Source organism: Pristiophorus japonicus, chromosome 2 (genome assembly GCF_044704955.1).
Source record: "Pristiophorus japonicus isolate sPriJap1 chromosome 2, sPriJap1.hap1, whole genome shotgun sequence".
Lineage (NCBI taxonomy): Eukaryota > Metazoa > Chordata > Chondrichthyes > Pristiophoridae > Pristiophorus > Pristiophorus japonicus.
The window spans coordinates 198,496,906-198,523,924 of NC_091978.1; the positions used below are offsets into that span (position 1 = coordinate 198,496,906).

The 27,019-nt window shown below is 46.2% G+C and overlaps 1 protein-coding gene across 1 annotated transcript in view; it reads left to right on the top strand.

Moving 5' to 3' along the window:
• lgi2a (leucine-rich repeat LGI family, member 2a) overlaps window positions 1–27,019 on the top strand; it is a 152,550-nt gene that overhangs the window by 36,820 nt on the left and 88,711 nt on the right. Inside the window, exons 3-5 of the mRNA XM_070863441.1 lie at window positions 14,380–14,451; window positions 14,549–14,620; window positions 14,782–14,853. Coding sequence (XP_070719542.1) covers window positions 14,380–14,451; window positions 14,549–14,620; window positions 14,782–14,853 — 216 coding nt within the window. The remainder of the gene's footprint in view (window positions 1–14,379; window positions 14,452–14,548; window positions 14,621–14,781; window positions 14,854–27,019) is intronic.

Consider the following 27,019-nt stretch of genomic DNA (forward strand, 5'->3'; position numbering starts at 1 on the left):
GCCTGATGTGGGGCAGCCGAGTAGTCATGCCTCTGCGAGGCAAAGAGGCATTTGTCCGGGAGCTCCACCGCGAGCACCCGGGGATCGTTCTCATGAAGGCCATAGCCAGATCCCACGTCTGGTGGCCTGGTATTGATGTGGACTTGGAGCTCTGCGTCCGAAGGTGCACCATTTGTGCCCAACTCAGCAATGCCCCCAGGGAGGCTCCACTGAGCCCCTGGCCCTAGCCTACCAAACCGTGGTCGTGGGTGCACGTAGACTATGCGAGCCCATTCATGGGCAAAATGTTCCTCGTAGTTGTCGATGCATTTTCAAAGTGGATCGAATGCACCATTTTAAACTCGAGCACAACCTCCACCACTGTGGAGAGCCTCGCAACCATGTTTGCAATGCACGGAATCCCTGACATATTGTTCAGTGACAATGGTCCGTGCTTCACCAGCGCAGAATTCCAAGACTTTATAATTGACCACGGCATAAATCACGTCAAGACGGCACCGTTCAAGCCGGCCTCCAACGGCCAGGCGGAGAGAGCAGTGCAAATCATTAAACAAGGCATGCTTAAAATCCAAGGTCCCACGCTGCAGGGTTGCCTGTCGCGACTGCTGCTGGCATACAGATCTCGTCCGCACTCACTGACTGGGATTCCCCCCACGCAACTGTTGATGAAAAGGACTTTAAAAACAAGGCTCTCATTAATCCTCCCAGACGAAATTGTTGAGGCAAAGCGCCGTAAGCTGACTGAGTACCATGACAGAAATTCGAGGGGGAGATGGAATGAGATAGGGGACAAAGTGTTTGTACTAAACTATGGCAGGGGTCCCAAATGGCTTGCAGGGACAGTAACGGGCAAGGAAGGAAACAGGCTACTGGTAGTACAAATAGACAATGGCAAAACCTGCCGGAGGCATGTAGACCAAGTCAAAAGCAGATTTACCAACAACACTGCGGAACCAGAGGTAGACTACAATGTGGAACTCGCATCACACCTGGTGGACAGACAGAGGGAACAACCTGAGGAAAGGGCAATCCCAACAGACAGCCCAGGCGAGTCAACAACAATCACACCAATCGAAACAGATAGCCCAGGCGAGATACCAGCAACCACACCCAAAGAAAAACAGACACCAAGGCAAACAACTGAACCACAACTCAGACGCTTCATGCTTCATGAGAGACTGAACCTATAAAGACAATAAGACCTTGGGGGAAGGTGATGTCATGTATCTTACATTATTATATCTAACTGTATCCTAACATGCTATACATGACTGTAATAAGATATGACCTGTAACCACCAGCATACCTTACCACCAGGGGTGCACTTGCAAGAGACAGGTATATAAGGACAGATCTCAGGCAAGTGCAGCATTCCAGAGCTGTGAAATAAAGGTGCAGGTCCAGAGTGACCTTGACTTCACTACATGCTTTGTGTGAATCTGTACTGAGGGGACAGTACTTTACAGTGCTGATTCTTTTTAAAGAAACATTTTTTTAAATTTGCTGAACACAACTGTATTGAAGGAAAGTATCAACTCTTGGCCACCTTCATCTCTCTCATTAATTCCTTCCTAAAGCTGTCTCTGTATTCCTGTAAACCCTCCTCCCCACTTCTCTTCCATCTTAATTGTATAACTGCTAACTCTCCTAAAAGAAAGTTGACCTTTTTGGGTCACTTTTTTCTTCTACCATTAACGTTAATTGTCTGAGTAAAGAAACTCCCCCCATTGCTCCATTCTGTTCTACTGTGGTAACCATCATTAAGGGCTTTATTTTTACCATCATTGGGTGCTGTTTGACGTCCGCTATTTTATTTGGAGCAATCTTAATTTTGTGGGTGGTGACTGTCAGCGCTGGATATTTTGTATGCCAGATTTTTTGGCGTAGTTCTGGTTGAAAACTGATTTCTACGCCCTTTTTGGCCATTTAACCGATTTTTACCAACACCGTTTTTTTTTCAGGGCGGTGCACAGTGGCCTTAAGTACCAGAAAAACCCTACGTTAACTTAAGGAAATTGCTGTTGAGTATATTTCTCAGTTTTTGGAGCGAGGGAAGAAGACAATTAAAAACACAAAATCATGCTGATTTTTGCAGGAGGAACTCGGAAAATAACACGGAAAGTTAATTTTTCCCACAGAATGTTTTTGAGAGTGGGCAAATTGCGACTCCACCCCATCACAGAATCTCTACTCACGGGACTCCAGGCACGGGTCGGAGGAGTGCCAGCTGGCTGACGGCAGAATCGCTCCCTCGGCCAGAAAGAAGCACAGGAGCTCGGTGTTTGAATTCTATCCCCCCGCCGCCAGGCTCAGCTTGGAAAGAAGCCCTGGGGGGGCAGAGGGAGGGGAGATGGCAGGTGTAATCCAAGCGCCAAGCTCCTGTATTTCTGTCCGGCCGAGGGAGCGATCCTGCCGGCATTCACTCCAAACCGTGCATCGAAGACGGCACAGCAGCAAACATACGCATTTCAGCAAAAGCTATAATTAAAGTTCCATAAATCATCGTGTGTCGCGTCTCCATAGAGACAGAGCTTAGTGTTGCACACGCGCACAGACCAGGGTGTGGTCCATTCTACAGGGGCGTCATCCAGCAAAGGTATGAGTGCAATAATAACAAGAATAACAAAATTAAGAATAATAATTATAGGTGCATCTATTACTATGCCTCATGTAATAAGTTGGTTTAAATGCCATGCCATGCGAAGATGACGGATAATACATAGAAACATAGAAAATAGGTGCAGGAGTAGGCCATTCAGCCCTTCGAGCCTGCACCGCCATTCAATAAGATCATGGCTGATCATTCCCTCAGTACCCCTTTCCTGCTTTGTCTTTGTTATGTATTGATGTGTGTATCGTCCTGGTACCTTAAATGTAATATAAGCACAATGGTACACCACAAAGGGCGCTGTGATGGGAAACCTGGAAGTACCTGCAACAGGCACTATAAAAGGCTGACCACCACAGCTGAGAGGCACTCTGGAGCTGAACAATAAAGGACGAAGGTCACAGCAGTTAGATTAACACCAGACCGTGTGGAGTCAGTGATTTGTGTGCTACATACACCTCACTCTCCATACCCCTTGATCCCCTTAGCCGTAAGGGCCATATCTAACTCCCTCTTGAATATATCCAATGAACTGGCATCAACAACTCTCTGCGGCAGGGAATTCCACAGGTTAATAACTCTCTGAGTGAAGAAGTTTCTCCTTATCTCAGTCCTAAATGGCCGACGACTTATCCTCAGACTATGTCCCCTGGTTCTGGACCTCCCCAACATCGGGAACAATCTTCCCGCATCTAACCTGTCCAGTCCTGTCAGAATCTTATACGTTTCTATGAGATCCCCTCTCATTCTTCTAAACTCCAGTGTATAAAGGCCTAGTTGATCCAGTCTCTCCTCATAAGACAGTCCAGCAATCCCTGGAATTAGTCTGGTGAACCTTCGCTGCACTCCCTCAATAGCAAGAATGTCCTTCCTCAGATTAGGAGACCAAAACTGAACACAATATTCCAGGTGAGGCCTCACCAAGGCCCTGTACAATTGCAGTAAGACCGCCCTGCTCCTATACTCAAATCCCCTAGCTATGAAGGCCAACATACCATTTGCCTTCTTCACCACTGTTGTACCTGCATGCCAATCGTCAATGACTGATGAACCATGACACCCAGGTCTCGTTGCACCTCCCCTTTTCCTAATCTGCTGCCATTCAGATAATATTCTGTCTTCGTGTTTTTGCCCCCAAAGTGGATAACCTCACAATTTATCCACATTATACTGCATCTGCCATGCATCTGCCCACTCACCTAACCTGTCCAAGTCACCCTGCAGCCTCTTAGCGTCCCCCTCACAGCTCATACCGCCACCCAGTTTAGTGTCATCTGCAAACTTGGAGTTATTACACTCAATTCCTTCATCCAAATCGTTAATTTTTATTGTAAAGAACTGGGGTCCCAGCACTGAACCCTGCGGCACTCCACTAGTCACTGCCTGCCATTCTGAAAAGGACCCGTTTATCCCAACTCTCTGCTTCCTGTCTGCCAACCAGTTCTCTATCCACGTCAGTACATTACCCCCAATACCATATGCTTTGACGTTGCACACCAATCTCTTGTGCAGGACCTTGTCAAAAGCCTTTGAAAGTCCAAATACACCACATCCACTGGTTCTCCCTTGTCCACTCTGCTAGTTACATCCTCAAAAAATTCCAGAAGATTCATCAAGCATGATTTCCCTTTCATAAATCCATGCTGACTTGGACCGATCTTGTCACTGCTTTCCAAATGCGCTGCTATTTCATCTTTAATAATTGATTCCAACATTTTCTCCACTATTGATGTCAGGCGAACCGGTCTATAATTACCCGTTTTCTTTCTCCCTCCTTTTTTAAAAAGTGGTGTTACATTAGCTACCCTCCAGTCCATAGGAACTGATCCAGAGTCGATAGACTGTTTGAAAATGATCACCAATGCATCCACTATTTCTAGGGCCACTTCCTTAAGTACTCTGGGATGCAGACTATCAGGCCCCGGGGATTTATCAGCCTTCAATCCCATCAATTTCCCGAACACAATTTCCTGCCTAATAAGGATTTCCTTTAGTTCCTCCTTCTCACTAGACCCTCGGTCCCCCAGTATTTCTGGAAGATTATTTGTGTCTTCCTTCGTGAAGACAGAACCAAAGTATTTATTCAACTGGTCTGCCATTTCTTTGTTCCCGATGATAAATTCACCTGAATCCGACTGCAAGGGACCTACGTTTGTCTTCACTAATCTTTTTCTCTTCACATATTTATAGAAGTTTTTGCAGTCAGTTTTTATGTTCCCTGCAAGCTTCCTCTCGTATTCTATTTTCCCCCTCCTTATTAAACCCTTAGTCCTCCTCTGTTGAATTCTAAATTTCTCCCAGTCCTCAGGTTTGTTACTTTTTCTAGCTAATTTATGTGCCTCTTCCTTGGTTTTAACACTATCCTTAATTTCTCTTGTTAGCCACTGTTTTATTTTTACTCCGGACAGGGATGTAGAATTGCTAAAGTTCATTCATGTGATCTTTAAATGTTTACCATTGCTTAGAAACATAGAAACATAGAAAATAGATGCAGGAGTAAGCCATTCGGCCCTTCGAGCCTGCACCACCATTCAATAAGATCATGGCTGATCCTTCACCTCAGTACCCCTTTCCCGCTTTCTCTCCATACTCCTTGATCCCCCTTTAGCCGTAAGGGCCATATATAACTCCCTCTTGAATACATCCAATGAACTGGCATCAACAATTCTCTGCGGCAGGGAATTCCATAGGTTAACAACTCTCTGAGTGAAGAAGTTTCTCCTCATCTTGGTCCTAAATGGCCTACCCCTTATCCTAAGGCTGTGTCCCCTGGTTCTGGACTTCCCCAACATCGGGAACATTCTTCCCGCATCTAACCTGTCCTGTCCCGTCAGAATCTTATACCGTTATATGAGATCCCCTCTCATCCTTCTAAACTCCAGTGTATAAAGGCCCAGTTGATCCAGTCTCACCTCATATGTCAGTCCAGCCATCCCTGGAATCAGTCTGGTGAACCTTCGCTGCACTCCCTCAATAGCAAGAACATCCTTCTTCAGATTAGGAGACCAAAACTGAACACAATATTCCAGGTGAGGCCTCACCAAGGCCCTGTACAATTGCAGTAAGACCTCCCTGCCCCTATACTCAAATCCCCTAGCTATGAAGGCCAACATACCATTTGCTTTCTTCACCGCCTGCTGTACCTGCATGCAAATTTTCAGTGACTGATGAACCATGACACCCAGGTCTCGTTGCACCTCCCCTTTTCCTAATCTGCTGCCATTCAGATAATATTCTGCCTTCGTGTTTTTGCCACCAAAGTGGATAACCTCACATTTATCCACATTGTACTGCATCTGCCATGCATTTTCCCACTCACCTAACCTGTCCAAGTCACCCTGCAGCCTCTTAGCATCCTCCTCAGAGCTCACACTGCCACCCAGTTTAGTGTCATCTGCAAACTTGGAGATATTACACTCAATTCCTTCATCCAAATCATTGATGTATATTGTAAATAGCTGGGCTCCCAGCACTGAGTCCTGCGGCGCTCCACTCGTCACTGCCTCCCATTCCGAAAAGGACCCATTTATCCCGACTCTCTGCTTCCTGTCTGCCAACCAATTCTCTATCCATGCCAGTACATTTCCCCAATACCATGTGCTTTGATTTTGCACACCAATCTCTTATGTGGGACCTTGTCAAAGGCCTTTTGAAAGTCCAAATACACCACCGTCAACCCTTTAAGTATCCTTGGCCAGTCTATTCTAGCCAATTCACGCCCCATACCGTCGAAGTTCCCTTTCCTTAAGTTCAGGACCCTAGTTTCCGAATTAACTGTGTCACTCTCCATCTTAATAAAGAATTCTACCATATTATGGTCACTCTTCCCCAACAAGATTGCTAATTCGTCCCTTCTCATTATACATCACCCAGTCTAGGATGGCCAGCTCTCTAGTTGGTTCCTCGACATATTGGTCGAGAAAACTATCCCTAATACACTCCAGGAAATCCTCCTCCACCGCATTACTACCAGTTTGGTTAGCCCAATCAATATGTAGATTAAAGGCGCCTATGATAACTGTTGTACCTTTACTGCACACATCCCTTATTTCTTGTTTGATACTGTCCCCAACCTCACTACTACTGTTTGGTGGTCTGTACACAACTCCCACCAGCGTTTTCTGCCCTTTGGTATTCCGTAGCTTCACCCATACCGATTCCACATTATCCAGGCTAATGTCCCCCCTTACTATTGCATTAATTTCCTCTTTAACCATCAATGCCACCCTGCCTCCTTTTCCTCTCTGCCTATCCGTCCTAAATGTTGAATACCCCTGGATGTTGAGTTCCCAGCCTTGGTCACCCTGGAGCCATGTCTCCATGATGCCAATTACATTATATTCGTTAACTGCTTTCTGCGCAGTTAATTCGTCCACCTTATTCCGAATACTCCTCGCATTGAGGCACAGGGTCTTCAGGCTTGTCTTTTTAACACACTTTGCCCCTTTAGAATTTTGCTGTAATGTGGCCCTTTTTACTTTTTGCGTTGGGTTTCTCTGCCCTCCACTTTTACTTTTCTCCTTTCTATCTTTTGCCTCTCCCTCCATTTTGTTTCCCTCTGTCTCCCTGCATAGATTCCCATCCCCCTGCCATGTTAGTTTAACTCCTCCCCAACAGCACTAGCAAACACTCCCCCCAGGACATTGGTTCCGGTCCTGCCTAGGTGCAGACCATCCGGTTTGCACTGGTCCCACCTCCCCCAGAACCGGTTCCAATGTCCCAGGAATTTGAATCCCTCCCTTCTGCACCACTCCTCAAGCCACATATTCATTTGAGCTATCCTGCGATTCCTACTCTGACTAGCACGTGGCACTGGTAGACATCCTGAGATTGCTACTTTTGGGGTCCTACTTTTTAATTTAGCTCCTAGCTCCCTAAATTCATCTCGTAGGACCTCATCCCATTTTTTACCTATATCGTTGGTACCTATATGCACCACTACAACTGGCTGTTCACCCTCCCTTTTCAGAATATCCTGCACCCGCTCCAAGACATCCTTGACCCTTGCACCAGGGAGGCAACATACCATCCTGGAGTCTCGGTTGTGGCCACAGAAACGCCTATCTATTCCCCTTACAATAGAGTCCCCTATCACTATAGCTCTCCCACTCTTTTTCCTGCCCTCCTGTGCAGCAGGGCCACCCACGGTGCCATGAACTTGGCTGCTGCTGCCCTCCCCTGATGAGTCATCCCCCTCAACAGTACCCAAAGTGGTGTATCTGTTTTGCAGGGGGATGACCGCAGGGGACCCCTGCACTACCTTCCTTCCACTGCTCTTCCTATTGGTCACCCATTTACTATCTAGCTGTGTACCCTTTACTTGCGGTGAGACCAACTCGCTAAACGTGCTATTCACGTCATTCTCAGCATCGTGCATGCTCCAGAGTGAATCCACCCGCAGCTCCAGTGCCGCAATGTGATCCGTCAGGAGCTGGAGGCGGACACACTTCCCACACACGTAGTCGTCAGGGACACCGGAAGCGTCCCTGACTTCCCACATAGTACAGGAGGAGCATAACACATGTCCGAGCTGTCCTGCCATATCTTAACCCCTAGATAAACTTAATTTGGCAACAACAATGCTAAAGGTTACTTGCTGATATAGAAAAGAATAAAGAAGAAAGAAAAACTGCTTACCAATCACTTACCCCCTTGGCTGTGACTTCACCTTTCGATTGCTTTCTACTTTTTCTTTGCCTTCTCACCCCGCTGCAGCTGCACAAGCATGCCTTTATCGGCCTCCCGACTTGGCGCTGCTCATCCTCCTCGCTCTCCATGCCACCATCATAGAAACCAGATCGCTCGGGCATTAATGGGGAGGAGGCCATACCCTGATCAAATCTACAGGGACAGGTGCTCATACCTACACATGTGTAGGCAGACTGCATTCACAAGCTGCGATTTAGAAAGGAGGTCATCACTGAGATCTGCCAGCCAATCAGGGCAGACATACAGCCAAAAGTGGCAGGAGGACTGCCCTCCTTGTGGAAGTGAAGTTCACTGCAGTACTTGCCTTCTGTGCTTTTGGCTCATTTCAAGCAGCAACTCGGGTCATACGCTGCATCTTGTAGCATGCCACACATTGCTGCATTTGACAGGTAACTGCTGCACTATATGCCAAAAGGGAACAGTTCATCAATTTCCCTATGACTTCGCAGGCAACACGAGACAGAGCTGTGGGATTCTCCAGAATTGCTGGCTTCCCAAAGGTACAGGATGCAATTAACTGTACCCACATCGCCTTGAGAGCACCTTTGGATGACTCCAAGGTTTATCGCAACAGGAAAGGGTTCCATTCCCTAAATGTCCAGTTCGTCTGCAACGATAAGCATCAGATCATGGCAGTGAATGACAAATACCCAGGTAGCATCCATGATGCTTTCATCTTATGTGAGAGCGTTATACCTGCGATGTTTCAGGAGCTGCCAGAAGGGCACACACAGCTGGTTGCTCGGGGACAAAGGGTATGGGCTCACCACCTGGCTTATGACCCCCCTACACAATCCCCGCACTGAGCCAGAGCGTCGCTACAACATGTCGCACATAACGACACGTAGCATCATAGAGCAGACAATTGGCATACTGAAGCAACGTTTCCGATGCTTGGACCACCCTGGAGGCTACCTGCAATACGCCCCTCACCACGTCGGTCAGTTCACTGTGGAGTGTGCTGCATGCTGCACAACTTGGCCATCATGAGGGGGCAGGTACTGGACATTGAAGATCCTCCTGAGGGAAGAATTGGGGGGTGGGCGGGGGCGGTAGGAGGAGGAGCAGCAGGAGGAGGAGGACGAACCCGTGCCATCACCTTAACCCGCAGGAAGACAGCGGAGGAGGCACCTATAGCCATAACTAGAGACTTGCGTCAGCGGCTAATCCGTGATCTCTTTGCTGCCTGAAGGCTAAGTGGCCCAACAGTGTTGACTCTTTGCATCTGTTAGTGTGAAAAAATAATGTACATCATAATATACGTCATGTTGTGTTGATTGATGTTGCTTTAATTCATAAAATAATGTGCAGGATTCTGCTTAAATTTTAAAAATAATTAAGTATATTAAGCATTTGTACAGTTTTACTTAACTTTAATTAAAAATTTTGTATCAAACTTTAAACTGTTCAATGAAGAAAACAACAAGTAGCAGCAACAAACAAACAAACTTTAGCTGCAGTCATCTCTCCTCCCCCTTATTCCAAGACCTTAGCGCTGTGCGCCCCTATTGTGCCTATTGTTGCCTCAACACTGACCCGTGCCCGTTGTCGCAGACTTCTGCTTCCTCACCCCGACCCCAAGGTTTTTTCTGTTTTCTGCACAAAGGCGCATTTGTTGTTGGTGGGATTGGACAGGGACAGACCTAACAGACGGCACTGTGGAAGGCTCGGGTTCCTCTTCGGACTCTTCTTCAGCCTGTGGATGAACCCGCGCACACTACCTAAGGTTGGTCTGGGGATTGGAAAGTAAGTGTCAGCAGTTGATGCTGCCAATTGCTGTTGGGCAACGACAGCCTGGGTGTGTCCACTTATTGCAGCAGCTATCTCTGACATTCCCTCCCTAATCTGTTCCGACACTGCATCAGCTATTCCGACATTCCCTCCCTAATGTTTGACATTCCCTCCCTAATGTCCGACATTCCCTCCCTAATCTACGACATCCCCTCCCTCATCTGTCCCGACAGTGCTCTCATTCCTCCAGACAGTGTTGCTACTTCGACTGACTGTCCCGCTAATTCTACCCTCACCCCACCCATGGTGTCCAGGAGCGATCGCGTTTGCTCAGTGATCGCCCCACCATTCCCATGAGCTGTCCTATGTCCTCTGCATCATGCATTTCGGGTTGAGCTCTCCTTCCCACCCTCCTCAGACGCCTCCCAGCTGTGGCTTGCTGCAACCCACTGGGATCAGCAGCCTCAGACTGTACACCATGAAATGTTGCATCGGTTGTATCGATGTGGAAAGGGCTTGGCACCCTTGGGGTTCACTGGCTCCAATTCCAATGTAAACATCACTGTATTGGGGTCCTTCTGCTGTCCTTCATTCTTCAGCCCATCCTCGTCCTGATGTTGATGAAGAATATCTGGACTGACGGCTTCCGAATCATTCTACTTCTGCTTCAGTTTCTGTCTCTTCCTGATGCGCAACATCTGCATAACAGAGCATATGTTTGGTTAGCAGCAGGGGAGAGGGTGGGCGGGGGGGGGCGCAGGGTGACATGAGTACGCGGGTCACACATCGCAGGCTCTTTTCAAAGACAATGATGTCAACCCAGACTCTGCAATTCGCAGGGTTTACCCTCTCTCAGTAACCTGGGCCCAGCGTCCACATTGGTGGTTGATATTCTCTTGCGAGATTTAATCATATCAGCGATCCTCTGTTCCACAGCTGTTAGTTGCAGCCTACTTGGCGCATCTCCTCCAGTTTTTGACCTTTTTCGGTTGATCTGTGACACCTTCCTCTGCAAAGATGAAAATTGACCTTTTTAACAGAGGGTCCTTCTGCCGTGGTGGCCACACACACACACACACACACACACATGTATTAGTTACATTTACAAATGTAATTGCAGTGCATAAATAAAAATCTTACTCACAGTAACTGCTTGGCCAAGGTCCTGCCACTTCTTTTTGACCTGCATGCTGCTTCTTGGGGTCATGGTCACTGCATTAAACTTTTCTGAAACTTGGTTCCAAAGTTTTGCTAGTAGAGACGGTTTTAGTTTCTTTTGTCCCTTTCTTCCTTTGTTCATAAGCACATCCCATCTCCTCTCAATTATGTCTACCAGGGTCTCTAGTTCTTCTGCTAGAAATCTCGGCCCTTCCCCTTCCCCCTGCTCCTTCCCCTTGTCCTTCTCCTTCTCTTTCTATATCTCCTTCCCCTTCCCTTGGATCCATCTGTTGCAGCTAAAATTTAAATTTCCAGATCCAGCTCCGATCCCAATGCATTCTCATAAGCTCATGATCTGGACTAGGACGTTCACTGCTAAATGGGATAGATTTAGAACAGAACTGGGCATCCATGAGGCCCTTTGGGCCATCTGCAGCAGCAGAATTGTAATCCACCACAATCTGTAACCTCATGGCTCAGCATATTCCTCACTCTACCATTACCATCAAGCAGGGAACCAACCCTGGTTCAATGAGGAGGGCTGAAGAGCATGCCAGAAGCAGCACCAAGTGTACCTAAAAATGAGGTGCCAACCTGGGGAAACTGCAACACAGAACTACATGCATGTTAACCAGCGATAGCAGCATGCTATAAACAGAGCTAAGCGATCCCTCAACCAATGGATCAGATCAAATCTCTGCCATCCTGCCACATCTAGTCGTGAATGGTGGTGGACAACTAAACAACTAACGGCAGGAGGAGGCTCCATGAATATCCCCATCCTCAATGACAGTGGAGCCCAGCACACGAGTGCAAAAGACAAGGCTGAAGCGTTCGCAACCATCTTGAGCCAGAAGTGCCGAGTGGATGGTGCATCTCGGCCTCCTCCTGAGGTCCCCACCATCACAGAAACTGGTCTTCAGCCAATTCAATTCACTCCACATGATACCAAGAAACAGCTGAGTGCACAGGATACAGAAAAGGCTATGGGCCCCAACAACATCTCGGCTGTCGTGCTGAAGCCTTGTGCTCCAGAACTAGCTGCTCCTCTATCAAGCTGTTCCAGTACAACTACAACACTGGCATCTACTCAACAATGTGGAAAACTGCCCAGGTACGTCCTGTCCACAAAAAGCAGGACAAATCCAATCCGGCCAATTACCGTCCCATCAGTCTAGTCTTAATCATCAGCAAAGTGATGGAATGTGTTGTCGACAGTGCTGGCAAGCGGCACTTACCAATAACCTGATCACTGATGCTTAATTTGGGTTCCACCAGGACCACTCTGCTCTAGACATTACTACAGTCTTAACTCAGTGGGTAGCACACTCGTCTATGAGATAGAATGTTGTGGGTTCAAGTCCCATTCCAGGGATTTGAGCGCAAATATCTAGGCTGACACTCCAGTGCAGTACTGAGGGAGTGCGGCACCGTCGGAGCTGCCATCTTTTGGATGAGACATTAAACCGAGGGCTCGTCTGCTCTCTCAGCTGGATGTAAAAATCCCATGGCACTATTTTGAAGAAGAGCAGGGGAGTTATCCCCGGTGTCCTGGCCAATATTTATCCCTCAATGAATTTAACAAAAACAGATTATCTGTTCATTATCACATTATTGTTTGTGGAAGCTTGGTGTGCGAAAATTGGCTGCCGCGTTTCCTACGTTACAATGATGACTATGCTCCAAAGGGTACTTCATTGGCTGTAAAGTGTTTTGAGACATCTGGTGGTCGTGAAAGGCACTATATAAATCCAAGTCTTCCTTCTTCCTTGGTCCAAACATGGACAAAATAACTGAATTCCAGAGGTGAGGTGAGAGTGACTGCCCTTGACATCAAGGCAGCATTTAACCAAGTGTGGCATCAAGGAGCTCTAGTAAAATTGAAGTCAATGGGAATCAGGGGGAAAAGTCTCCACTGGCTCAAGTCATAACAAGCACAAAGGAAGATGGTTTTGGTTGTTGAAGGTCAATCATCTCAGCCCCAGGACATTGCTGCTGGAGTTCCTCAGGGCAGTATCATAGGCCCAACCATCTTCAGCTCTTCTTCAATGACCTTCCCTCCATCATAAGGTGAAAATTGAGGATGTTCGCTCCTAATTGCACAGTGTTCAGTTCCATTCACAACTCCTCAGACAATGAAGCAGTCCATGCCAGAATGCAGCAAGACCTGGACGACATTTAGGCTTGAGCTGATAAGTAGCAAGTAACATCATGCCACACCGGTGCTAACCAATGTCTATCTCCAACAAGCGAGAGTCTAACAATTGCCCTTGATAGTCAATGGGATTACCATCACCGAATCGCTCACCATCAACATCCTGGGGGCCATCTTTGACCAAGGACTTAACTGGACCAGCCACATAAATAATGTGGCTACAACAGCAGGTCAGAGGCTGGGTATTCTGTGGTGAGTGTCTCACCTCCTGACTCCCCAAAACCTTTCCACCATCTATAAGGCACAAATCAGGAGTGTGATGGAATACTCTCCACTTGCTTGGATGAGTGCAGCTCCAACAACACTCAAGAAGCTCGACACCATCCAGGACAAAGCAACTCGCTTGATTGGCACCTCATCCACCACCCTAAACAATCAGTCCCTCCACCACTGGTGCACCATGGCTGCAGTTTGTATCATCTATAAAATGCACTGCAACAACTCACCAAGATGTCTTCAACAGCAACTCCCAAAATCTCAACCTCTACTACCTAGAAGGACAAGGACAGCAGGCACATAGGAACACCATCATCTCCAAGTTACACACCATCCTGACTTGGAAATATATCGCCGTTCCTTCATTGTCGCTGGATCAAAATCCTGGAACTCCCTCCCAAACAGCACTGTGGGAGTACCTTCATCACACGGACTGCAGCGGTTCAAGAAGGTAGTTCACCATCACCTTCCCAAGGACAATTAGGGATGGGCAATAAATGCTGGCCTCACCAGTGACGCCCACACCCCGTGAATGAATTAAAAAAACACTAGCTCTGAAGTTACTTTTCTCCAGAAAGTATACAATTTTGAAAGAAAATTCTTGCATTTGTAAAGAATTTTTGCTGATATAAAGTTTAAATTCTATTACCAATAATTCTAGTTTGGATGCTGCTTCTTTGCAAAAATTTATAACATACATTTAAAGTTGTAAAATCCTCAAAAGAGTTGATTTTTTTTTCAGGCTGCTGAATTCAAATTCAATTATGTCAATAAAAGATGATGCCTTTGCTGGGCTTCCACATCTAGAGTATTTGTGAGTTTGTTACTTTTTGCATTTTCTATTTCCTTCATCATTTTAATTATCAAATTACTCAACCATTTGAACTAACTAGTATTTTTCACTTCTACAGATTCATTGAAAGCAACAAAATTGAGTCTATATCAAGGCATGCTTTTCGAGGGCTCAGAGATTTGATCCATCTGTAAGTCTTCAAGTTATTGTTACCTGTCAAATTATTTTAACACAATCTAAGTTTCAAGCTCTTCTTTCTATAGAAAGAAAGCAACCATAAAAACAAATAATTTCTCAGAAGGTATTTAAACTAATGAGGCAGTGCCTTAAAATGAATTATTTTATTTTCAGTTCTTTGGCTAACAACGGCATCAGATCCTTACCACGAGATATCTTCATTGACTTGGATTCCCTGATTGAACTGTAAGATTCTCACACTTTTCAGCAATAAATTAATGTAACTTCTGATATTATTCATAAGCATATGTTTTATACGTTTTGTCAACGTAAGATCTTTTTTCTTCCTATCTTGTTCTTGGTTGCTCTCCTTCAGGTAGGAAAGTGAGGTGGTCAGAGCTGTAGGCAGTGCCACTCCATTCCCACCGGCAGGCATTCCCAGCTGGGGTTGGATAAGTCTGACTCCCTGTTTATTTTTGTTTTTTCTTCCCCTCAAGATGGTGTACATTGCTACCGTGAATCACTATTCCTAGCAGTCTGGCTAAGAACCGGGAAAATGTACTCAATGTGTTGAACTGGCGGAATTCCAATATGTTGTTTTACAAAAGACTCCAGTACAATAGTTGGTTAAATATGAACCATCTATTTCATAATGTTAGGCAAACACACCTAGAGCCAGAACATTCCTTTGCTGTGCCCTGCAGAAATATATGTGTTCTCTGGGATGAATGAAATTAAGATTAATGCTCTACTGATATGACTGCTTTTCTTGTGACCTCTGCTGTTTACATTATATTCAGAAGGACATTACAACAAATCAAATATCATGAAGGTTAAACATGTATGTGAGTTTATTTGAAATCAAATATGACTGAGTCAGATCAGAAATTTTGTGAAAAGTATGGTGCTGGGGTACTTACAGCTTGTATATGAAATCACAACTTTATGAATTCATGACGTGTGATAAAACATCATCTGAACTTCACTAAAAAACATATACTTGAAATAGCAAACATGATTTGAATCTTGAAGACTTCAGTAAGATTTCTTCATCAAAAATACATTTTTCTTTGTAAATTAAGGAAGAAATGTCACTATTATGCTACCCCAAAAATGGTGTCAAGTAACAGACTGTAATCTTGGTTGCATCAGTGAAATTCAGTAATGTGTTAGATAAATCTAAGCTTCTGCGTATAGATCTCTGCTGCAGACTAAAGGTTAATAGGAAAATTTGAAGTGTGAATATCAGTAGATATGATTTCAGGAATAGTCCAAACTTATTTACTCGTTTCTGTTTGTACCACCTGTCAATCAAACTGACAGGTGCATCTTGGTTTCTTCCGGTTCAATTTGTACCTCACAAATTCATTAATCTCAGAAAGCAGAAGTTGGTCACTCAGCACATGTCTTCACTGAAACTCATATTCACATTTCTGAAACAGTTAATGAGCTGATTAGTTACTATTTGGGAACAACTTTGTGGTCAGGCTGCCTCAATGTGGATTACTGATGGTATCAATATTGGTATGGAAAATTGTTGCAAAGAAGTACCACATCTTGAGAAGTACCATACCAAAGTAATGCAGAATTGAAAGTGCACTATGTATATTGATTTCAGTCTGATAGTATGAGTTATTGCACAAGGTGTACCAGAGTCTTACTGAATGAACCCTACCAATAATGTCTAGTCATGTCACTTTTACTGAAAAAGGCGGTGCACACAACAGGGTCTACAATGGTACCAGTAATAGCAGCAACACAATGAAACTTCTGACAACCTTTGAACAAAGGACACTGGCCTACATTGACATGGACACAGTGGAAGAAGAAGCAGTGGCTATATTCCAATTTCATTCTGCCTCATAGTTGGCTCACTGCTCTTACATGGTGAGAAACCGCTTTCCATATCATTACTTTCAAAAACAATGCTTACGAAGCAAAGTGAGTCAACAGATTCATAAATGTACCCTCTGTTCTCTTCACAGATGATGGTGCCAGAACCAGTGGTGTGCAGTGCAATCCAGAGCAGTACAGCACACCCAGCAGCGCCACTTTCACTTTCCAACCCACATACAAGCATCTTGAGAATTATGGATGTGGAAGAGCCACAGGATGCACTAGTTACTGCACAGTATGATTGTGTGGGACGAGAAGAAGAAAGAAGATGGTTAGGGTAAATGGTGTAGATTGGGAAGCTGTCACTGACTATGTTTGCTCATGTTCCTTGCACTGCAATTCTTCTTGCATTCCAAAGAATACATGGACAGTGTGGAGAATCCATTGCCTCTATTACTCGGTTAATGGAAAGGATGAATGGACAGTTGTCTGGTATGGAGTCTGCTGTTGGCGAGGAACCATCTTCATTCATGACTAGCGTCCACTGTAAGTGTTTGAAGTCCATCAAAAAAGATCAACTGATATCCATTGAGGAGGATTCAGGTCCCTTCAAGATACTTGCTCCTCTGTCTTTGACAAATAAATGTGCCTCCTGAGGAGAGGCACAATGTAGCAGGTTCATGCAAACCCTGGCAAAAAAGCAGGTCAGTGAGCATGATGTCGGCCTGTGTTCTGTGCCAGACCAGACCTTGCACAAATGGTCGACAGGAATGTCTTCAAAAGCAGATACACCACAATAACTCAAACACAGAGCCCCCCCCTGGCTCTACTGAAGGGACATTACTGATAGTTGCCCTCCAGTTAGAGGGAACCTAGAATCTCAGGAACAACAGTGGTCATTTGCTGGGAAGCATGCAGATCAGGGCAAGATCAGGGCTAGATCCCTGAAGGTAGCAGGCCAGGTAAATAAGGTAGCTAAGAAGGCTACGGAACGCTTACCTTTATTAGCCAAGGCATAGAATACAAGAACAGGGAGGTTGCTTGAACTGTATAAAACATTAGTTAAGCCACAGCTAGAGTACTGCATGCAGTTCTGGTCACCACATTACAGGAAAGATGTAATTGCACTAGAGAGGGTACAGAGGAGATTTACGAGGGTGTTGCCTGGACTGGAGAATTTTAGCTATGAGCAAAGATTGGCTGGGTTTGTTTTCTTTGTAGCAAAGGAGGCTGAGGGGAGACTTTATTGGGGTGTATAAAATTATGAGGGGCCTAGAGTGGATAGGAAGGACATATTTCCCTTAGCAGAGGGGTCAACAACCAGGGGCATAGATTTAAAATAATTGGTAGGAGGTTTAGAGGCGATTTTAGGGGAGATTTCTTCACCCAGAGGGTGGTGGAGGTCTGGAACTCACTGCCTGAAAGGGTGGTAGAGGCAGAAACCCTCACAACATTTAAAAAGTACTTGGATGTGCACTTAGAAGTGCCGTAACCTACAGGGCTACGGTCTAAGAGCTGGAAAGTGGGATTAGGCTGGTTAGCTCTTTGTCGGCTGGCGCAGATACGATGGGCCAAAATGGCTTCCTTCCGTGCTGTAAATTTCTATGGGCCCGAATTCAGTGGACTTACCGCTGGCTGCCGCTGAGTTTTCTCGCCGGTCTCCCTGTTTTTTGGGCGCTCTCCCCTCCGAGCGAGTTTAGTGAGGTCCTCACACTGGTGTGCACCAGCATACAAACCGACCCACTCCCACCCGCTCCCTTCCGAGATTGGTCCGGGCAGATCTCCACTCCAGCAGCCTAGTGGAGGCAGGTCTTACCTGAACGGTAAATATGAAGACCTGCAAGAAAAGGTTAGTGCACATGTTTTCTTCATTTCTTTTGCAGCGATTTTGTTGGATAGGGTCCTCTGAAAAATTTGTAATCGTTTTTTTTTTTATTTGTTGAAATTTTTTTTTCCCATTCCCCCTCCCCCCGGGCCCGACTCTATCCTCGGCGTTACTTTACCGAGGATCGCATTTGCCGACCAGAATGCGACTTACCGCCCGCTGCCGCCTAAAATTGGCGTGTAAGGCCCATTTTTTCCACCAGGCGTTTTTTTCCCATTTTTCCACCAAACCTCCGCCCAAAGTACCGTCAAGATCTTAGCGGTCCTTTCGATGGTACATGGGCGGAACATAGGTTTGACCAAACTCAGGCCCTATGATTCTATACTACCAGTATAAAGAACACAGATGCTGTTTAAACACAATCAGAAAACACTTTTATTATGTAATACATATGCACTGTTCATGTACATGTACATATACATGTGCAGGTTGACACGTGCAGAAAAATGCACCTTAGACAATACCATATACAGAAAAGTTTAATTAAAGCACATCCTTTCATACAACTGTATTTTGTGGTTTTATTACAAAGAAACTGGAGTCAAATTTGACAAGTTCAGAAAAAGAAAAAAAGGTGCAGCTCTTAAACACAAAAGAAATGATATTTTGGTCTGATACAACTGAGTAAAAGAAACAGTGGGGGAGAAAACCCCTACCTTAGCGCCACCCGTGAGCACGGTGTTAAGCGAAAAAATTGGCAACCGCCACTCTTCCACCAGCTGGTGGCGGGTCCTGTGGCATTCTCCATTTTGGAAGTCCCAATAGTTCTTAGGGTAGCGTCCTGCATAAAAAAAATAGTGGAGTGGTGACGTCATGTCACCACTGAGAACTTCGACCCTAGTGCTGAGTTTAGAGCTGGGTCCTTAGAACACCAGGTAAACTTTGCGTGCAAGCAGACTGACAGAGGCGCTGTCAGCACCTCTTAAAGGGACACACACATCTTTCAGGTAAGTTTGCATTTAAACTTTGGAATTGTTTTGTTTTATTTTATTGAAGTAGTGGCTTGCTGCAGCCATAGTTATAGAATGGTTACAGCATGGAAGAAGGCCATTCGGCCTGTCAAGTCCGTGCCGACTCTCAGTTAGTCCCGTTCCCTGTAGCCCTGCAATTGTTTTTCCCTTCAGATACTTATCCAACTCCCTTTTGAAAGATAAAATTAAGTCTGCCTCCTCCATCCTTTCAGACAGTGCATTCCAGATCTTAACCACTCGCTGTGTAAAAAGGCTTTTTCTCATGTCGCCTTTGGTTCTTTTGCCAATCACCTTGAATCTGTGTCCTCTGGTTCTCACCCCTTCTGCCAATGGGAACAGTTTCTCTCCATCTACAGAAAATGTTGAAAATCTCAGCGGGTCAGGCAGCATCTGTGGGGAGAAGCAGAGTTAACGTTTCAGATCGATGACGAAGGGTCATCGACTGAAACCTTAACTCTGCTTTCTCTCCACAGATGCTGCCTGACCCGCTGAGATTGCCAGCATTTTCTGTTTTTATTTTAGATTCCAGCATCTGCAGTGTTTTGCTTTTGTTCTCTATCTACTCTGTCCAGACCTCTCATGATTTTGAACATCTTTATCAAATCTCCTCTCAATCTTCTCTGCTCCAAGGAGAACAATCCAACTTCTCCAGTCTATCAACGTAACTGAAGTCCCTCATTCCTGGAATCATTTTCATGAATCTTTTCTGCACCTTCTCGAAGGCCTTCACATCCTTTCGAAAGTGTGTTGCCCAGAATTGGACACAGTACTCCAATTGGAGCTGAACCAGTGTTTTATACAGGTTCATCATCATTTTTACACTTTTGTACTCTATGCCTCTATTTATGAAGCCCTTTTTGTAACAGATTCTGTAACCCTTTTTAACTGCTTTCTCAACCTACCCTGCCACCTTCAACGATTTATGCACCCATACCTCCAGGTCTCTCAGTTCATGCACCCACTTTAGGATTGTACCCTTTAGTTTATATTTCCCCTCCTCATTCTTTCTACCAAAATGCATCACTTCATACTTTTCTGCATTAAATTTCATCTGCCCATTTCACCAGCCTGACTATGTCTTCCTGAAGTTTATCACTATCCTCCTCACTGTTCACTATACGTCCAAGTTTTGTGTTATCTGCAAATTTTGAAATTGTGCCCTGTACACTCACATTCAAGTCATTAATATATATCAAGAAAAGCAGTGGTCCTAGAACCGACCCCTGGGGAACACCACTGTATACCTTCCTCCAGTCCGAAAAACATCTATTCACCAATGTTTCCTGTCATTTAGCGATTTTCATATCCAGGTTGCCACTGTCCCTTTTATTCCATTGGCATCAATTTTGCTGGAAAGCCTATTATGTGGCACTTTGTTGTACACCTTTTGGAAATCCACGTACACTACGTCAACTGCATTGCCCTCATCAACCCTGTCATGTATGTAACCACAATGTAACACCACTGTATTACTGTATATACTCAACCTAGATGCACACATTGACCACAAGGGGTGAACTTGTGGGAGACACTCCTTACCTGATTAAACAGGTATAAAAAGGGAGGTCCCACGCAGGGTCATCGTCTTTGGAGTCCTGTGAATAAAGAGTTAAGGTCACAGAGTGACCTTGTCCCCAGAATGTGCCTCGTGTGGTTTCATGCTGTAGAGTAAGGACTTTACATTGGTGACGAGAAATGGGAATTCACGACCCACGAGATTGACCACCGGTAGCACAGAGGAATGGTACTGTGTTGGGGAAGACTGGGACGACTTTGTCAAGAGGCTTCAGCAAAGCTTCATTACGAAAGAATGGTTGGGGGATGCAGCGACCGACAAGCGAAGGGCTCATCTTTTGACCAGCTGCGGACCAAAGACTTATGCGCTCATGAAGGACTTACTAGCACCCGAAAAGCCGGCGGACAAAACCTTTGAAGAACTTAGCAAATTGATCGGGGAGCACCTCAAACCGGTGAGTAGCATACATATAGAAACATAGAAACATAGAAAATAGGTGCAGGAGTAGGCCATTCGGCCCTTCTAGCCTGCACCGCCATTCAATGAGTTCATGGCTGAACATTCAACTTCAGTACCCCATTCCTGCTTTCTCGCCATACCCCTTGATCCCCCTAGTAGTAAGGACCTCATCTAACTCATTTTTGAATATATTTAGTGAATTGGCCTCAACAACTTTCTGTGGTAGAGAATTCCACAGGTTCACCACTCTCTGGGTGAAGAAGTTCCTCCGCATCTCGGTCCTAAATGGCTTACCCCTTATCCTTAGACTGTGACCTCTGGTTCTGGACTTCCCCAACATTGGGAACATTCTTCCTGCATCTAACCTGTCTAACCCCGTCAGAATTTTATATGTTTCTATGAGGTCCCCTCTCATTCTTCTGAACTCCAGTGAATACAAGCCCAGTTGATCCAGTCTTTCTTGATAGGTCAGTCCCGCCATCCCGGGAATCAGTCTGGTGAACCTTCGCTGCACTCCCTCAATAGCAAGAATGTCCTTCCTCAGGTTAGGAGACCAAAACTGTACACAATACTCCAGGTGTGGCCTCACCAATGCCCTGTACAACTGTAGCAACACCTCCCTGCCCCTGTACTCAAATCCCCTTGCTATGAAGGCCAACATGCCATTTGCTTTCTTAACCGCCTGCTGCACCTGCATGCCAACCTTCAATGACTGATGTACCATGACACCCAGGTCTCTTTGCACCTCCCCTTTTCCTAATCTGTCACCATTCAGATAATAGTCTGTCTCTCTGTTTTTACCACCAAAGTGGATAACCTCACATTTATCCACATTATACTTCATCTGCCATGCATTTGCCCACTCACCTAACCTATCCAAGTCGCTCTGCAGCCTCACAGCATCCCCCTCGCAGCTCACACTGCCACCCAACTTAGTGTCATCCGCAAATTTGGAGATACTACATTTAATCCCCTCATCTAAATCATTAATGTACAGTGTAAACAGCTGGGGCCCCAGCACAGAACCTTGCGGTACCCCACTAGTCACTGCTGCCATTCTGAAAAGTACCTATTTACTCCTACTCTTTGCTTCCTGTCTGACAACCAGTTCTCAATCCATGTCAGTACACTACCCCCAATCCCATGTGCTCTAACTTTGCACATCAATCTCTTGTGTGGGACCTTGTCGAACGCCTTCTGAAAGTCCAAATATACCACATCAACTGGTTCTCCCTTTTCCACTCTACTGGAAACATCCTCAAAAAATTCCAGAAGATTTGTCAAGCATGATTTCCCTTTCACAAATCCATGCTGACTTGGACCTATCATGTCACCTCTTTCCAAATGCACTGCTATGACATCCTTAATAATTGATTTCATCATTTTACCCACGACCGATGTCAGGCTGACCGGTCTATAATTCCCTGTTTTCTCTCTCCCTCCTTTTTTAAAAAGTGGGGTTACATTGGCTACCCTCCACTCCATAGGAACTGATCCAGAGTCAATGGAATGTTCTGGCCCGACACAGATTCTACACTCACCGACGTCGTGAAGGATAGTGGACCTCCGGCGTTTGGCCAGCCTCTAAGTTCACAGACGCCTGCGGGGGGAGATGCTAAGGGGCTTCTTTATCGAGGGCATCGGTCATGCGGGAATTTTCTGCAAATTAATTGAGACCAAGGATTTGATCTTGGAAGCGGCGGCGTTGATGGTTCAAACTTTCATGGTGGGGGAGGAAGAGACAAAAATAATATACGCACGCAATTCTGCCTCTAACGCGGCAATGGATCAGGGAGTCAACATCATCAATGCGACTCAGAGCCCCGCAGGCAGCAATAGACCCCAGAGTAGGACTTCAACAGAGACAATGGCAGGCTGAACGGACATTCACGACATCACAGTGGACAATGCGGCCCGGGATGAGGTCATTGACACCCACTAATAGGGTACTTAAGAGCAGTCAGCGCGGAATGCCTGGCCATAGTCCCTTTGTTCCCAACATTGAAAACTTTAACTCATGCTGGAGGTGTGGGGGAAAACACTCAGCTAGATCTTGCAGATTTCAACAGTTTGTCTGCAGGAACTGCAATTTCAGTGGCTACTTAGCTCGAATGTGCAGGAAGTCTGCAACCAGACTAATATATGAGGCGGATGGACCAGAAGAGGGTTCTTTGAGGCAGGATGACTTTTGGGGCAAATTGATGGACGCTGAGGTTCAGCGGGTCTATGTGGCGAATATTCACAGTTCATACACCAGAACGCCACCAATGATGATGAGGGTTTTATTAAACGGTATCCCTGCACGCATGGAGCTGGACACTGGGGCCAGCCAGTCACTCATGGGCGTTCAGCAATTTGTGAAGCTATGGCCACTTAAAGCCAGTAGACCCAAATTAGCACATATTGAGACACAATTACGGACTTACACTAAAGAAATCATTCCGGTGCTAGGCAGTGCAATGTTGGCTGTCACACACAATGGGTTAGTGAATCGGCTGCTGCTCTGGATTGTCCCGGGCAATGGTCCCGCAGTGTTGGGGAGGAGCTGGTTAGCTGAGATGAACTGGAAATGGGGGGATGTTCACGCAATGTCATCTGTGGAGCGAAGTTCGTGTTCACAAGTCCTACAACAATTCGATTCACTATTCCAACCTGGCGTCAGGACTTTCAAAGGCACCAAAGTAGTGATACACATCACCCCGGACGCCAGGCCAGTGCACCACAAAGCCAGAGCGGTGCTGTATGTGATGCGGGAAAAGATTGAGAGCGAATTGGACCGGCTGTTGAGAGAGGTCATCATCTCGCCTGTTGAATTCAGCGACTGGGCGAGCCCCATCGTTTCCGTCCTAAAAGCGGATGGCTCTGTCAGGATCTGTGGCAACTACAAGGCCACCATCAATCGGGTGTCCCTACAAGATCAATACCCGCTCCTGAGAGCGGAGGACCTCTTCGCCACGCTGGCAGGCGGCAAGCTGTTCACCAAGTTGGACCTCACTTCAGCCTATATGACCCAGGAACTGGCCGACGAATCTAAACTACTGACCACCATCACCACGCACAAGGGAGTGTTCGTTTATAACAGGTGGCAGTTTGGCATTCGATCAGCGGCCGCGATTTTTCAACGAAACATGGAAAGCCTGCTTAAATCCATTCGTGGAATGATCGTATTCCAGGATGACATCCTCATCACGGGTCGAGACACTGAGGAACACCTCCACAATCTGGAGGAGGTGCTACACCGACTGGACCGGGTAGGCCTGTGATTCAAGAAGTCTAAATGTTCTTAGCTCCTGAGGTTGAGTTGCTGGGCAGGAGGGTTGCTGCAGATGGGATTTGGCCCACCGAATCCAAAACAGAGGCGATTCGATGAGCACCCAGGCCCTGCAACACATCGGAGTTGCGTTCATTCCTGGGACTGTTGAACTATTTCGGGAACTTTCTGCCGAACTTGAGCACGTTGTTGGAGCCGCTACACATGCTCCTGCGTAAGGGGTGCGATTGGTTTTGGGGGACTGTCAGGAACAGGCTTTTGATCGGGCGCGAAAACTACTTTGTTCAAATAAGTTGTTGACCCTGTACGGCACCTGTAAAAAATTTGGTTCTTTCATGTGATGCATTGTCCTATGGGGTTGGGTGCGTGTTGCAGCAGGGCAATGCTGAGGATCAACTACAACCTGTGGCTTATGCCTCCAGGTCGCTCTCTCAAGCAGAACGGGGATATGGGATGGTCGAGAAGGAAGCGCTTGCATCTGGACACACAGAGATCCCCTTCTATCCCTGATTAAGAAATGTGTCCTGACTGGGGATTGGGCGCCTGTACATGGAGTGTGCCCTGAGGAGGTCAGACAGTTCCACAGACCGATGGATGAGCTCTCCATCCAACTATGCCTACTATGGGGCAGCCGGGTAGTTATGCCCCAGAAGGGCAGGGAGGCATTCATCAGGGAACTCCACAGCGAGCACCCAGGCATTGTGCTGATAAAGGCCATTGCCCGGTCACACGTTTGGTGGCCTGGAATTGATTCAGACCTGGAACACTGTGTTCACAGGTGCACGACGTGTGCCCAGCTGGGTAATGCCCCCAGGGAGGCCCCGCTCAGCCCGTGGCCCTGGCCCACCAGGCCATGGTCACGCATTCATGTTGACTACGCGGGCCCGTTCATGGGTAAGATGTTCCTTATTGTGGTAGATACGTACTTGAAATGGATCGAGTGCATCATTCTGAATTCATGCACGTCATCCACCACCATGGAAAGCTTACGTGCGATCTTTGCAACCCATGGCTTGCCGGACATCCTGGTTAGTGATAATGGCCCATGTTTCACAAGCTATGAATTCTGAGCGTTTATGTCGGGTAATGGCATCAACCACGTCAGGACTGTATCATTCAAGCCGGCCTCCAATGGCCAGGCGGAACGTGCGGTCCAAATCATTAAGCAAGGTATGCTCAGGATTCAAGGACCCTCCCTACAATGCCGCCTATAGCGTCTCCTGCTGGCCTATAGATCCCGACCGCACTCGCTCACGGGGGTCCCACCCGCAGAGCTACTAATGAAACGGATGCTCAAAACTCGGTTGTCCCTCATTCACCCAGTCCTGACCGACATAGTTGAGGGCAAGTGCAAGTCACAAAATGAGTACCATGACCGTAATTCGAGGGGGAGATGTATAGAAATAAATGATCCTGTATTCGTCCTCAATCACGCCATGGGGCCCAAATGGCTTGAGGGCACTGTAATTGTCAAAGAGGGGAATAGGGTCATCGTGGTAAAACTCAACAATGGTCAGACATGCCATAAGCATCTGGACCAAGTAAAAAAAAGGTTCAGCATCGACATAGAGGAACCTGAAGAAGACCATGAGATGGAGCTCACAACACCGCCAGTGAACGAGCAACAAGAGCAATCAGAAGAATGCACAGTCCCTGTGGTCAGCCCGGACAGGCCGGAATCACCACAGGTGACAGACACTCACGTCAGTGTCCAACAACCAGAGCCCAACTGCGATGCCCCACGAGGGAGCGTAGACCACCTGAAAGACTAAACCTATGATCCCAGTAAGACTTTGGGGGGGGAGGGGGGAGGTGATGTCATGTATGTAAGCACAATGTAACACCACTGTATTACTATATACACTCAACCTAGAGGCACACCTTGACCACAAGGGGTGAACTTGTGGGAGACACTCCTTACCTGATCACACAGATATAAAAAGGGAGGTCCCACGCAGGGTCATCGTCTTTGGAGTCCTGTGAATAAAGAGTGACCTTGTCCCCAGAATGTGCCTCGTGTGGTTTTATGCTGTAGAGTAAGGACTTTACAAACCCTCTCTGTTACCTCATCAAAAAACTCGCTTAAGTTGGTTAAACATGATTTGCCTTTAACAAATCCATGTTGGCGTTCCTTAATTAATCCACTCCTCTCCAAGTGACTGTTAATTTTGTCCCTGATTACTGTTTCTAAAAGCTTCTCCACTACCGAGGTTAAACTGATGTAACATTTACAATGTTCCAGTCCTCTTGCACCACCCCGTATCTATGTAGAATTGGAATATTATGGCCAGTACCTCCACGATTATTGCCCTCAATTCCCTCAGCATCTTAAGATACATCCCATCTGCTCTTGGTGATTTATCTCCTTTAAGTACAGCCAGCCTTTTTAATACCTCTTTATAAATGATATCCTATCAAGTGTCTCCATTACCTCCATCACTATATCTATGGCAGCATCCTCTTCCTTGATGAAG